We start from the raw sequence: 13,278 nt of genomic DNA, 5'->3' as shown, positions 1-13,278 counted from the left end.
GAGATTTCGCCTTTAAGTCAGAATTGTGAGATAAAAAGTCGCAATTACCTTTTTTATTTTTTATTCCATGGAGAAACAAGCTTCCATATCCACACGGCGAAGTAGCGTGTGGCAAACATAGACATAATAAATAAATAAATAAATTTATTTATTTATTAATAAATAAGTGTGTATTATGTCTGTGCTGTGCGCTGTTGTCCTGTAGATGGCGGCGGTGTGACGAGGATCAGCTTCAGCTCACTCTCATTCATCAGCAGAAGAAGAAGAAGAAGAAGAAGAAGAAGAAGAAACAACCGGGAAACTGCTCTGATAGAGCATCACTGACAGGTGAAAACTGTTTTAAACATCTTTTCCTGTGTTGTTATTACTATCATTGTCATTTACTCAAACATATGTAATGTTAATAGTTTATATCATTGAATCTGTTGGTCCTGATGTTAATATCGTAACGCGTAACGTATGTATTGCGTTTGTAACATCCAAAATGAGAGAGAAACGGAGAAACGGTAACGTTACATGTATTTATGTATTTATTTCCATTGTGTGTGTGTGTGTGTGTGTGTGTGTGTGTGTGTGTGTGTGTGTGTGTGTGTGTGTGTGTGTGTGTGTGTGTGTGTGTGTGTGTGTGTGTGTGTGTGTAACACAGGGATCGATCGCTATGTCTCAGAGGAAGAGAGCGGTTTCAGCTTCTCAGAACAAAACTCAGAGAGTAAGAAATCACATTTACAAACGCGTTATATAAACAAAATATTCTTGTTTTAAAACAGAAGAGTAACCTAAATTCTGAATTTTGAGAGCTGCGTTGGTAAGAAGTTCACAACACATTGTCAATGATTGTGTGTGTGTGTGTGTGTGTGTGTGTGTGTGTGTGTGTGTGTGTGTGTGTGTGTGTGTGTGTGTGTAGCGCTCTCAGGCGACACTGAATGAGGATGAGGAGGAGGCGTCCTTCAGCCAGGTGACATCATCACAGGTCCAGAGAGCCCGAGAGAACTTCACATCTGACCAGATCGACCGCAAGGTGCTTTATGATACTCTGTCCTTTTCTTCTGTGAATCATGTGACAGAGTTAGTCTGACTGTGAGTTAAAGCTGGTTCTTCACTGATGAAGATGTGTATTTCAGTGAACATGACTTCAGCTGAGCTTCAATAAACACTGAACATCCCAAACTCAAACATTTCGAATGCTCCAAGAAATCACAACTGAAGTTTTCTAGCTTTTAGTATGAATATGCTATGTTGGCTTAATATGAATAAGTATGCTTACTTATCTATATGCTAGTGTGCTCCAGAACAATGACAAGCTTCACATATACTGGATATATGCACTCAGATTCACAGTCTCTCTCGTCCACCAATGGGCATCTTGGATTTTGATCATTCGGCTCTTCAGATTTTCTGTCCAATCAAATGCTCACTTAAACCTGCAATCAGAATTCAATTCTGCTGTAAAGCAGCTCTAAGAAAACAATAGTAAACATTATTTAATCATTAGTTAGTTGAATGAGTTCAGTGATAATTCAGTTTAGTTCAATAACTGTGTAAAGTTCATCAAATATGAAATGATTTTAATTCGGCTATACAGCAGCTCTGCACAGTGATGTCATCATCATCCGCTCAGCTCAGTTCTCGTCCAATAGTGCCAGTGCCGTCAGATCAATGATATTGATGAATATTAAGTTTCTCCAACTAAGCAAGCCAAAATGTTATATTAATGTTGATCATAATAGTTATATTTGAATGTTTGTCTGCTCTCGTGTCAAGGTGGCAGAGGTGGTCCAGTTCATCCTGATTAAAGACCAGAAGAAAATCCCCATTCGAAGAGCAGGTTTGTCTTCTGTAGTCAGTGAAGTACGCTTTATGACATCCCTATCATACAGAGAAATCATGATTCATTATAGAAACATTTTATTAAAATTTAATACATATTCATTGTTGTCTGTCTTTTGACTGATTTCTGCAGACATTGGCAAACATGTGATAAAGGACTACAAACTCCTCTACACAGACATCATGAACCGAGTGTGTCGTACATTTGAGCAGGTAGTGTGTGTGTGTGTGTGTGTGTGTGTGTGTGTGTGTGTGTGTGTGTGTGTGTGTGTGTGTGTGTGTGTGTGTGTGTGTGTGTGTGTGTGTGTGTGTGTGTGTGTGTGTGTGTGTGTGTGTGTGTGATGCAGGTGTTGAACACCTCGACTGAAGGGCCTTTATAGTGTGAATATGAGCAGAGCTCAACTCGTGTGTGTGTCATTCATGAGTCTTTTTATTACCATAATAATGGTGTCCATACTATGGATACAGGTGTATTTATGACAGGTGTGTGTGTGTGTGTGTGTGTGTGTGTGTGTGTGTGTGTGTGTGTGTGTGTGTGATGCAGGTGTTTGGACTAAAGCTGGTGGAGACTGATCCCAAAAATCACATTTATATCCTGATCAATAAGCTGGATCCCATTCAAGGAGAGCCTGTGAGTATGTAAGTCACTCACACACACACACACACACACACACACTCTCTGGATAAGCACTACTATAACACGCTTCCATGTACAAGTATGTATTAGTCAAAAGAAAACAATATGCAGTGCTTTTTAAAGGCTTCCATAAAATGAAGATAGAAAGTCAGTAAAATAGCACAAATGAAATATTCGAGCATATAACCCAACATTACCCAGAGTCTGAGGAGACCTTTACACGACAGCGATGGACTAAACACTGAAAGGCTTTTCCTTTGTGTTTTTTTGCGAACAGAAGACAAGGTTGTCGTAATGATCTCCGTTCACACAGATCTACAAAAACAACTGAACACACTGTATTATTGATGACAGGCCAGGAGTCGGCGATGTCACTTTGTAAAGAAACACACACACACCTATAGACTCGTGTGTGTGTGTGATGTGCGTGACTTCACCGTTTTCAGACTCATGTTGTAGTTTACATGGAGACGATAACTGTATCGCGTTCAAAAGTGTGTGTTTTCAGGCCCTCAAACGCTGCTGTCGTGTAAACGAGCGGCTGAAATGCGTCCGCTTCGACTTCAGTCCCTCATTAGTGCTGTGTTTGTCAAGATTAGTTCAGACTTGTTGTGCTTCTGTAGTAATGCAGTTCTACTTACAAATGACTGTATTTTGTCAATCTGGGTTTAAGTCGAGTCACCTTTATTTCTTTTCTTTTTTTTTTATGTTCATTTTTATTTAAACAACAATCAACATACATATTCACATAACAACACAACCAACAACACAACATGCATACAGACATGCATTGTGCTTTTACATCGAGTAGAGAAAGAGAAAGAATAACATCAGTAGATCAGAGGCAAAACCTGACGACAGCATCAGTTCGTCCAGTTACAGTTAGAATTGGTTTTGGAGATGATTTATGAAAGGATGCCACATGACAGTGAACTTAGACCCAGAGCCCCTTAAATTAAGTCTTATTTTTCCCAAACTCAGGAATTGTAACACATCTCTGGCCCACTGTTTAACAGAAGTGGGAAGGACTGTTTCCAATGAATCAGAATGAAGCGCCTTGCCAGCAGAGAAGTAAAGGCTATACAGTCCAGTTCACCTTTTGACAAAGTGTTTATTTTCACACACAATACCAAAGATGGCAGTTAAAGGATTTGCACAAACATCTTTCCTGAATATTCTAGAATAAGACACAAAAATCTGCGACCAACAAACAGACAGCCTAGGACATATCCAGAACATATGAGCTAAGGTAGCAGGGGACATCAGTGTGGCGTGTGCCCTTTATCGCTCAGGCCTGTTTCACACATATTGTGTGAGCAATGATGGGAATGTGACGATTCTGATCAGACTATCTATTGAACTTTCTGTTGCCATGAAAATGTGTCACTGCAGTTTTGGATATAGACAGACAGAAGCAGTGTTTGTGAGACTCAAACACACGTGCAGTATCCAGCTGTTCCTCTGTCCACACAGGCGTCCTGTAACCCAGAAGAAGGGGCTGCTGTTCGTCATTCTCAGTGTCATCTTCATGAAGGGTGGTGTCATCAAAGAGAGTGAGTGCTTCATCATCACACACACACACTACACCACTGCTGATCTCTTTCTGATGTGTGTTCATGTGTTTTCATGAACGCTGCAGATCTGGTGTGGAATACACTCAAGAAGCTGCGCGTGGATCCAGGGTTGGTGGACAAGATCCTTTTGGAAAAAGTCATTTTACTGATTAGCTTATTTTCTTTTTTAATAAATCACTGGTGTGTCCTCACAGGGAGAAGCATGACGAGTTCGGTGATGTAAAGAAGGTGGTCACAGATGAGTTTGTACGGCAGAAGTAAGTGAACGTGTCTTTCTGCAACAAAATGATTGGCTTCCTTTAAATGGTGTGTTTCCCAAGCCCTCGCTTTCAATACAAAGCCGTGTTTCACTGTTCCTCCGGGGACATCGGGGGCCCTATTTTAACGATCTGAAACACAAGTATAAAACGCGAAACACAAGTAACTTTGTGGGCGGGTCTTCGGCGCTGTTGCTATTATACCGGCGGGATAAATGACTCTCGCGCAAATCTAAAATGTGTTGGTCTGAAGTAGCTTCATTACTCATAGGTGTGGTTTGGGCGTAACATGAAATAAACCAATCAGAGCGTCATCTCACATTCCTTTTAAGAGCAGGCGCGCTTGTTCCATGGCGGATTGCTATTATAACGGCGGATTTGAGCGGTTCACAGCCGAGGAGACCGACGTTCTCGTCAGGGCCGTAAAACACAGAGAAGTGACATTGGGGATGGAGAAACACACCCAGATTAGCTTCGGTTAAACAGGCATATGATAATTTGGGTAAATGTGTAAGCTAGATTTATGCCTATTTTTTTCACATCTTCATGGCCACAACAAAGATTTCCCTCGTGTGTTAATATTTTTCCTTGTAATTATGTATGGTTTGCAAAAATGAGAACTGCTGCTTCTGTGTAGATGAGAGAAGCAAAGTGTGTGTGTTGTGCACACGCTACATTGATTATGGCCAAGCATGCGCCCTTAATATAGCATATGAATAACATGTGCAACGCGCCACTGACTAGGGCTGCAACAAACGATTATTTTGATAATCGATTAATCTAACGATTATTAGAACGATTAATCGACTAATCGTCGATTATTTCGCTGGCTAATCAGTAAGTTTGGAATGATTATTCAGCTTTTTCAATTAGTTAAAACACTGAGTTATACATATTCTAACTATAATATAAAAAAAAGAAAATCACTTCAGCTTTTGAAATGGTTGTTTTAATGAACTTTGAGCAACTAAACAGGTCATTCTCTTTAAGTTTTCAGATTTCTGTCCAACTCAAATCACAAACAAATGCTCTCTAAGCATTGCTTAAATATTATGTTCTCTTTCAATAGAAAAAAATAAACAAAAAAATAATCAGCTGCATTACATACAAACTTAAACTGCAAACAATTATTATAAGAATACAATGTAAAAAAAAAAATGACATGACGATTGAGCTGACAGAGACATTCTCATTCACCTTTTAAAAATGAACTGACATGATATTCTTCATAACATCTCCTTTTTGTAAGTCTTCATGAATATGGAACAAAATACAGGCAAGTGTACAATAATAATTAGGTATACTGTAATACCTAATAGTGTTACAATAATAAAACCAGCCCTGACTCCTAAGCTCGATCAAGCTTTATTCTATGCAAAAATAAATCATCACATTACATTTACATTTACATTTAGTCATTTAGCAGACGCCTTTCTCCAAAGCGACTTACAAATTAGGACAAAATTCAGCGAGTCATCATAAAGAGGCCAAAGCAACAACAACGCAAGAAGTGCTCAAAGTACGAAGTTCAGGTATTATTCAGAGTAGCATAAGCCTGATAAGTGGTTACAAAGGGAAAGGAAAACACTTTTTTTTTTTTTTTCTATAAGGTTAAGTGCTCACGGAAGAGATTGGTTTTCAGCTGTCTTTTGAATGTTGTCAGGGATTCTGCATTCCGGATGAGGGTGGGGAGAGCGTTCCACCAGCATGGAACTGTGAATGAGAATGTTCTGGAAAGTGATTTTGTGGCTTTCTGTGATGGAACCACGAGACGTCGCTCGTTGACCGATCGTAGGTGTCTGGTAGGGATGTAGACTCGTAGGAGTGAGTGAAAGTAGGAGGGAGCTGAGCCTGTGATAGATCTGTAAGCAAGCGTCAATGCCTTGAACTTGATGCGAGCAGCGAGAGGTAGCCAGTGCAGAGAGATGAACAGAGGAGTGACGTGGGCCCTCTTGGGCTCGTTGAAGACAAGACGAGCTGCAGCATTCTGGATCATCTGTAGGGGTTTGGTTGCACATGCTGGAAGTCCAGCCAGAAGAGCATTGCAGTAGTCAAGCCTAGAGATGACCAGGGCCTGGACGATGAGTTGTGTTGCATGCTCAGTTAGGAAAGGCCTGATTTTCCTGATGTTGTGCAGTGCAAACCTGAATGATCGAGCTGTCTTTGAAATGTGATCTGTGAAGGTCAGCTGGTCATCAAACGTTACTCCAAGATTTCTGACCGATCTTGATGGGGTGATTAATGATGACTCTAGCTGGATGGTGAAGTCGTGCTGTAGAGACGGATTGGCAGGGAGGACGAGAAGCTCAGTCTTTGCCAGGTTGAGCTGCAGGTGATGTTCCTTCATCCATGTGGAGATGTCCGCCAGACAGCTTGAGACCCGTGCAGCTACTGTGGGATCATCTGGTTGAAAGGAGAGGAAGAGCTGCGTGTCATCAGCATAGCAGTGGTAGGAAAAACCGTGTGCCTGTATGATGTGTCCCAGTGATGTGGTGTAGATGGAATTACATTACTGTAATTATATTATTATTGTTAATATTATTGCTATTATTAGTAGTATTGCATTAGGCCTATCTAATAAAGAGATTTACTGCTAGTTATTTAGCTCCAGCTGGAGAACATTCCCTCTCACCAGCACCTCTTGTTTCCTCTTTAAGTGCTTTAACATGCATGTTGTGCTCCCGTGAAAAGCAAGTTCCGCCTTGGATGTATTGCACACGACAGCATTCTTGGTTTGAAGTTTTGTGCAACTTTCACACACCTTGCTAGTTCGGATTCGTTTGCACTCCGTCATAATTCGCGCTGTGTTTTCTTCTACCGCAATAGCATTTGTAACGGCTGCATTACACTCTAGCGCTACAGTGCCGTAGCGGTCACATCGCGATATTGCAGGCCCTTACATTAGGTCATGTGAGATCAAACGACTACTCGACAACAAAGATATTTGTCGACAATTTTTTATTGTCGACTAATCGTTTCAGCCCTACCACTGACTTTAGACTAGGTTTTTCCTGGTCTGTGGCGGAATTGTTTTCTGAAACTGCAAAATAGCACCAGGGAACGTTTGCGCCAGAACACGCCTCCTCTTTTCCCTGAACCGCCCCCGGGAGCGCAAATGCATTTCCTAGTTTACCGACGTGCGTCTGTGGAGGGAAAAGTCCGCTGTGCGTCGGGAGCAAAATAGGAATGATACATGCGTCGGTGTACAAAGTCAATTGCGCTGGGTGCAAGATAGGGCCCCCGGGACCTCATCAGAGCCTCACCAGGGCCTCATCGGGCCATCGGCCGGAGGTTTGGCACGCTGAATACCTGGATCCAGAAGCGGGCCGACTGGGGCTTGAGTGGTCATAAACAGAGGCAGAGTTTATCAGAGTCAGGAGACGCTCAACACCGCTGCTCATTTCTCATGTGATCATAACCGGCTACCAGCTAACTTCAACGTTTAAGACATTTAAAATAAATAATAGCTCAAAACTCACTTTCAGACACCAGTGAGTGTTTGAAATAACTTCCTTGTGATCCGATGGGGATTCTGATCACAGTATGAGAGAGAAATAATATTCATAGGGTTCATTTATATAGCGCTTTTAACAATATGGATTGTTTCAAAGCAGCTTTACAGTGATAATGGGAAATTACAGTAACAGAGATAGTTTAGGCTTTACAGTAGACTTGTAGTCAAGACCGCCTAAACCGAGACCAAGACACTACCAAGACCAGAGGGTATCGAGACCAAGACAAGACCAAGACCAAGACAGACCAAGTCAAGACCAAGACCAAGTCGAGACCAAGACCGAGACCAAGTCGAGACCGGAGGGAAAAAAAACAGACTAGTGTTGAAGCTAAGCAATAACTTGTATGAATTCAAGAAAAGCAGCATACTAGGTTTCAGCCGCAGTTTACATTCAATTAGACGGTATTACTTCAACTACACAGGCAGAACAATACAGAGAGACTGTGTGTGACTGTGAGCTCACTGTGAATGTTTTTGCAGACTGGGTGAGATCAACTATGTGTAGGAATTGCATGACGGCTGTTACTGCACTATTAGAGGATTGAGACTCCCTTAACTTTTGTGTACTGTTGAGGACTGACATGACTGGTACTGATGGTTCATCTGACAAAACATCAAACACCTCCAACACCATCTTGCTCCTCCAACAACTGTCTAAAGAATGAGAAATATGTAACCAATTGAAATTATACTTAATGTGTAGATGAAATCGTAACATCAAATTAAAGATGTTTAGTCAACACAATGGAGATATGCAGATGATATTTAAAAGACCATTTATTTAGTCTAACACCATCTTAAATACAATACTGTAATCAAACACCAAACACACACACACACACACACACACACACACACACACACACACACACACACACACACACACACACACACAGAGAGAGATATCAAAGACACAAATTCATCTAAGCAAATGCCTGCCTATCTCTGCCGATTTCGGAGTCTCCAAATGAATCCATTCTGCAACTTTTAAATACATAATAAAATGTTTAAAAACAAAATTATAGGCTTAAGTGCAGGATCCGAAAGTTGGTCGTTTTGTCGCTATGGTTACACACACACACACACCGTTGGCGGTGCGCTCAAAGTCATCTGTCAGTTACCCAAAATCTCCTGAATGAAGTTAAAACCCATCATGTCACTGATATGTGTTTTTTAAATCAAGTGATCAAAGTGCTCGTTGCCGCTGCGATCAGTGCCGCGGATAAAATGTTTTCTGGTGTGGCTCGCGCACACGCCGAACTTTCACTCGGACGCGCGCTTCAATCCGTTCCGTTGCGGATAATAATGTTGCATTATCGAACGTTGTGTCGTCGTGGATATTGTAGTTTTGTATTGCTAAATCCCCCGACCACTATGTCGGTCTGAGACAGCGAGACCTAAACAAGACCGAGAGGTCCGAGACCAAGACAAGACCAAGACCAAAGACCGTCAAGGCCGTGACAAGACCGAGACCACGTAAAAGTGGTCTCGAGACCAAGACCGGTCTCGAGACATACATCACTACTTTACAGCAGCTCTAGAATAAAGTTATTGTCCAGCTAAAGTTAGTTTTGAATGATTGATTCACTTCCATTGCAAAGATCATTAAATATTAACTTAGGGGCCGGCCGCTAACACGACACACTTCTAATAGAAAACACTCAACGCGCTCCGGCCGCTCATCCGCACACAACAGTGCCTGGTGTCTCGAGAACACACTCCCTGAAACACACAGGTTGTGTGTTTGAGTCCCAGGTTAGGTGGTGTGTTCAGAGCCGCTGTTCCTCAGACCATGAACAGCTGGTTTATATCACACCATAGACAATAAAGGGTCCAGCAGAATGAAGACAGAAACAGATTCATGATCTTCATCAGAGGACTCCTGACATGTTTCTATGACTATAACCATAGTGGCATTCAGCAACTGTTTCAAGAGGGACTGTTAATGAAATGAGAACTTTAGATAGAGCCTAGCTGGTAATGCTTACAGGAATACTTCACTTAGAAATGAAAACTCTGTTTCAAACCTGTACTTTCACAAAAGAAGATGTTTTGAGGAATGTCAGTAACCAGACAGCTGATGGACCCCATAGGATGAAAAGGAAATACTATGGAAGTCAACGGGGTCCATCAACTGTCTGGTTTCCCACATTCTTCAAAACATCTTCTGTGTTCAGCAGAAGAAGAAACTCATACAGGTTTGGAACAACTTGAGGAAGAGTAAATGATGACAGGGTTTTCATTTCTAACTATTCTTTTAAAGCCCTTTGCTGACAACACAAGGACTGAAGGTTCTTTTGACCGCTGTTAACATTAGCAAAACCTCTTGATCTTCATGTCACGTGTCTCATGTGTTTCAGGTATCTGGAGTATGTGAAGATTCCTCACACAGAGCCGGTGGAGTATGAGTTTCGCTGGGGTCTGCGGGCGGAGAAGGAGGTGTCCAAACTCAAGATGCTGGAGTTCGTTGGAGAGGTCTGTTGAGTTTTACTAATGTTACATTCACCCTGGTAACATGTGCAGAGAGTTCCTCAGGCAGGGAGCAAATGTAAAAAGGGGCATTTATCACTATAATTTGACCACAATATTATTGTTGATCATTTTTGAGAGGGACACTTTAGATTCATTTTTGAAAATGTACCCGCACCCACCCTTGTTTAACATATATTAATAAAGCAGGGGTTTTCAAAGTGTGGCGCGCGAGGCAGAGTCCTGCACGGGTCCGATTTTGTAAATCCGCACCCGCCCGTACCCGCAGTGCTTAAAGACCCGTTTCCGACAGCAGCAATAATTAAAATCTGCACCCGACCCGCTTAAAATAGAACCGACCACCCGACCCGCACCTGAAATAAAATCAGTTTAGACTATCACATTATAGACACAATTACAAAAATGTTTATTGCCAGGTCATACAGAAGTTATTACATGACCATTAACACAAGGACAACTTCGGCCGAAGCTGTCAAAAGGCCGGAACATGAAGAACCTGGCTTTACCAGTGGAACAGACGCGGCTACAACACTATATCTGCCACGCAACTGACAATTTTGGGCTCAAACACACCACACCACACATACACCACACAGTGTTAAATTTGAAAGATACTGTTCGACAGAACTGCTTTGTTACCACAGTTACTGCGTGCTTCCTCAGGGATGAAGTTCCACCTTTCCGGCTATCCAACACGAAAATGCATGCAGCAAAGCCTTTCACAATATTTTCTTCAGATAACTCCAAATTTCTCCCACACACTGGACTTGATTTTTGATGACGTATTGTCGACAACTTTACAATCTCCACTAGCTATTCTTTTCTTCAACTCCTCAGCATCCATCTCGACGACGCGCGGTGAAAGTAGGTATAGAGATCCTGGGAGGGCGTGGGCACAAATAAACTGATGTGGATTTAAAATTATTTTATCAACTTGAAATACAGGCATATTTTTGTAGATGTGTTCCTAAAAATATGCTTATATTTTTACGTTTGCACGTGATTGTTTTAAACCCGTGTTTCCCCCGTTTCCGACCCGACCCGCACCCGTAACCGACACAGTTGGATATTTTTCACCCGTTTCAGCAAAAATCACGGGTACCCGAACCCGTGCAGGACTCTAGCGCGAGGACACGTCAGGGGATGTGCGGAGGAGTAGGGCTGTATATCCTGCTGACAAGTGGCTTGATAAATACAAGCAAAACACAGTGATCTGTATAGATATAGATTTTTTTTTTTTTTTTCATGGATAACTGATTTTTTTATTTTTTTATTTAATACCCTGTTTATAATTATATAAATATATTAGTGCTTGGCAACAATTAATTGCGATTAATCGCATCCAAAATTAAAGTGTGTGTTTGCATAATATATGTGTGTGTATACTGTGTATAATTATTTTGTAAGTAATTATCGTAAGTCCTAATTTGTAAGTCGCTTTGGATAAAAGCGTCTGCTAAATGACTAAATGTAAATTATTTTGTATATATAAATATACACATATGTACGGAAGCCCTGAACCGCAAAAAAATTAAATATACAAAAATCGGTGAAAAAAAAAAAAATCTAACATTACGAGATTAAAGACGAAACATTTTGAGATTAAAGTCAAAATTTCGAGAATAGCCCATATATAGTTTAGTGTTCCGTAGAAGTTCTATTTTCTTTTTCTTTTAGTAAATGCACCACATGTTTGGATACAGAATTATGCACTTAAAATGTATCCAGGAAGGATTTACAGTGAAGAGGGGGACAGTACGGTTACTGTTAAGTGTTCTCGACCCAGAGGGGAAAGTCTAGTTGACACAATCTCTACTGACACTTCAGGGATGCGTTGTGTTCGTGTCTAGGCACAGGTCCACCATCTGGTCTGGATACGGCCCGGATCCGGCTGACTTCAGTAAACCTCGGAATACCGTAAGCAGAAAGACTAACATTAGCATAGATGCCATTCTTCCAGTGATGTAACGAGTACATCGGGTGTTATAGGAAGTGTTCCCGGTTAGATGTTTACATCCATGACCGAGGCAGTTTGACTTCACGTGCGCATTTCCTAAAAAGAAATGTAAAAAGGTCTATAGAAGACTGTGTTCTCGTAATGTTTCGACTTTATTCTCGAAATGTTCTCAAAATTATTTTTTTTACGTTGCGGTTCAGGGCTTCCGTACATATGCATACCTATTTAAGAAATATTTGCATGTATATACTGTATATATATTTATACATAATTTATATTATATATATTTTAAATATTAATTAAAAAAAATCGTGAACAAAATATTTATACACAGTACACACATTTTATTGTAAACACAAACTTGTATTTTGGATGCGATTAATCATTGCCCAGCACTAAAATATATATACCGGTAATATATATATACTTAACCCTAATATTACCACTATTGAGCTCTCTTTTTCAAATGTCTTTTCCCAACCATGTTACATTTTGGTCTCTTTCACCCCGTTGTGTTTGCACCCGCTAATAAACAGACATTGCTTTGCACAGGGTCTTTAAAAGAAGCTTTATTTATTTTACTGATGTACGGCCCTGACATGTTTACCCTTAAAATGACTGTTGAACAGCCGTGGTGATTTATGCATGAGTGTAATGCCTTTCAGTTGAACACATGTATCTGGACGGAGTGCGTAACCGTGTTGTGTGTTCGTGTGTGTGTGTGTGTTCTCCGGCAGCTGTTCGAGCAGGATCCTCAGAGCTGGACTCAGCAGTTCAGAGAGGCCAGCACTCAGAGCACTGTGGACACCAGCAGCCAGAGGACATCATCATAACTCTGCTGTTATGTGCACTCAACTGCTTTCATTGTTACATTTCTTTGTATTTTGTAAACAAATAAAGTTATTTTCCAATTCTCTCATCTACTGCGTTCAGTGTCTGGTGTGGATTACGCCACGAACTCCAAGTGTAAGTCTGCAGTGTGGCCAGAAGTAAAGAAACACACCTTTATAATCAACAGCTTA

The 13,278-nt window shown here is 41.0% G+C and overlaps 1 protein-coding gene across 1 annotated transcript; it reads left to right on the top strand.

Annotated features, from left to right (window-relative positions):
* The first annotated feature begins 210 nt into the window (after window positions 1-210).
* Window positions 211-13,175, top strand: ndnl2 (necdin-like 2). Its single transcript, XM_082146049.1, has 11 exons — window positions 211-327; window positions 647-709; window positions 905-1,018; window positions 1,762-1,825; window positions 1,961-2,040; window positions 2,372-2,466; window positions 3,938-4,017; window positions 4,104-4,146; window positions 4,233-4,295; window positions 10,170-10,284; window positions 12,994-13,175. The coding sequence occupies exons 2-11, from the start codon at window positions 659-661 to the stop codon at window positions 13,087-13,089; spliced, it is 801 nt and encodes a 266-aa protein (XP_082002175.1). The 5' UTR covers window positions 211-327; window positions 647-658; the 3' UTR covers window positions 13,090-13,175.
* Window positions 13,176-13,278: the final 103 nt, after the last annotated feature.

Source organism: Leuciscus leuciscus, assembly GCF_965113295.1.
Source record: "Leuciscus leuciscus genome assembly, chromosome: 18".
Lineage (NCBI taxonomy): Eukaryota > Metazoa > Chordata > Actinopteri > Cypriniformes > Leuciscidae > Leuciscus > Leuciscus leuciscus.
Note: the sequence above shows the minus strand (reverse complement) of the source record. Positions and strands in the feature narration are given on the sequence as shown.

What these genes read in the sequence shown, in the direction of transcription:
- ndnl2 (XM_082146049.1), top strand. Translation starts at nt 659, where the DNA reads ATGTCTCAGAGGAAGAGAGCGGTTTCAGCTTCTCAGAACAAAACTCAG. An exon ending in CTGACCAGATCGACCGCAAG is followed by an intron (nt 1,019 to 1,761) that starts GTGCTTTATGAT and finishes TCTCGTGTCAAG; the next exon opens with GTGGCAGAGGTGGTCCAGTT. An exon ending in TGCTGGAGTTCGTTGGAGAG is followed by an intron (nt 10,285 to 12,993) that starts GTCTGTTGAGTT and finishes GTTCTCCGGCAG; the next exon opens with CTGTTCGAGCAGGATCCTCA.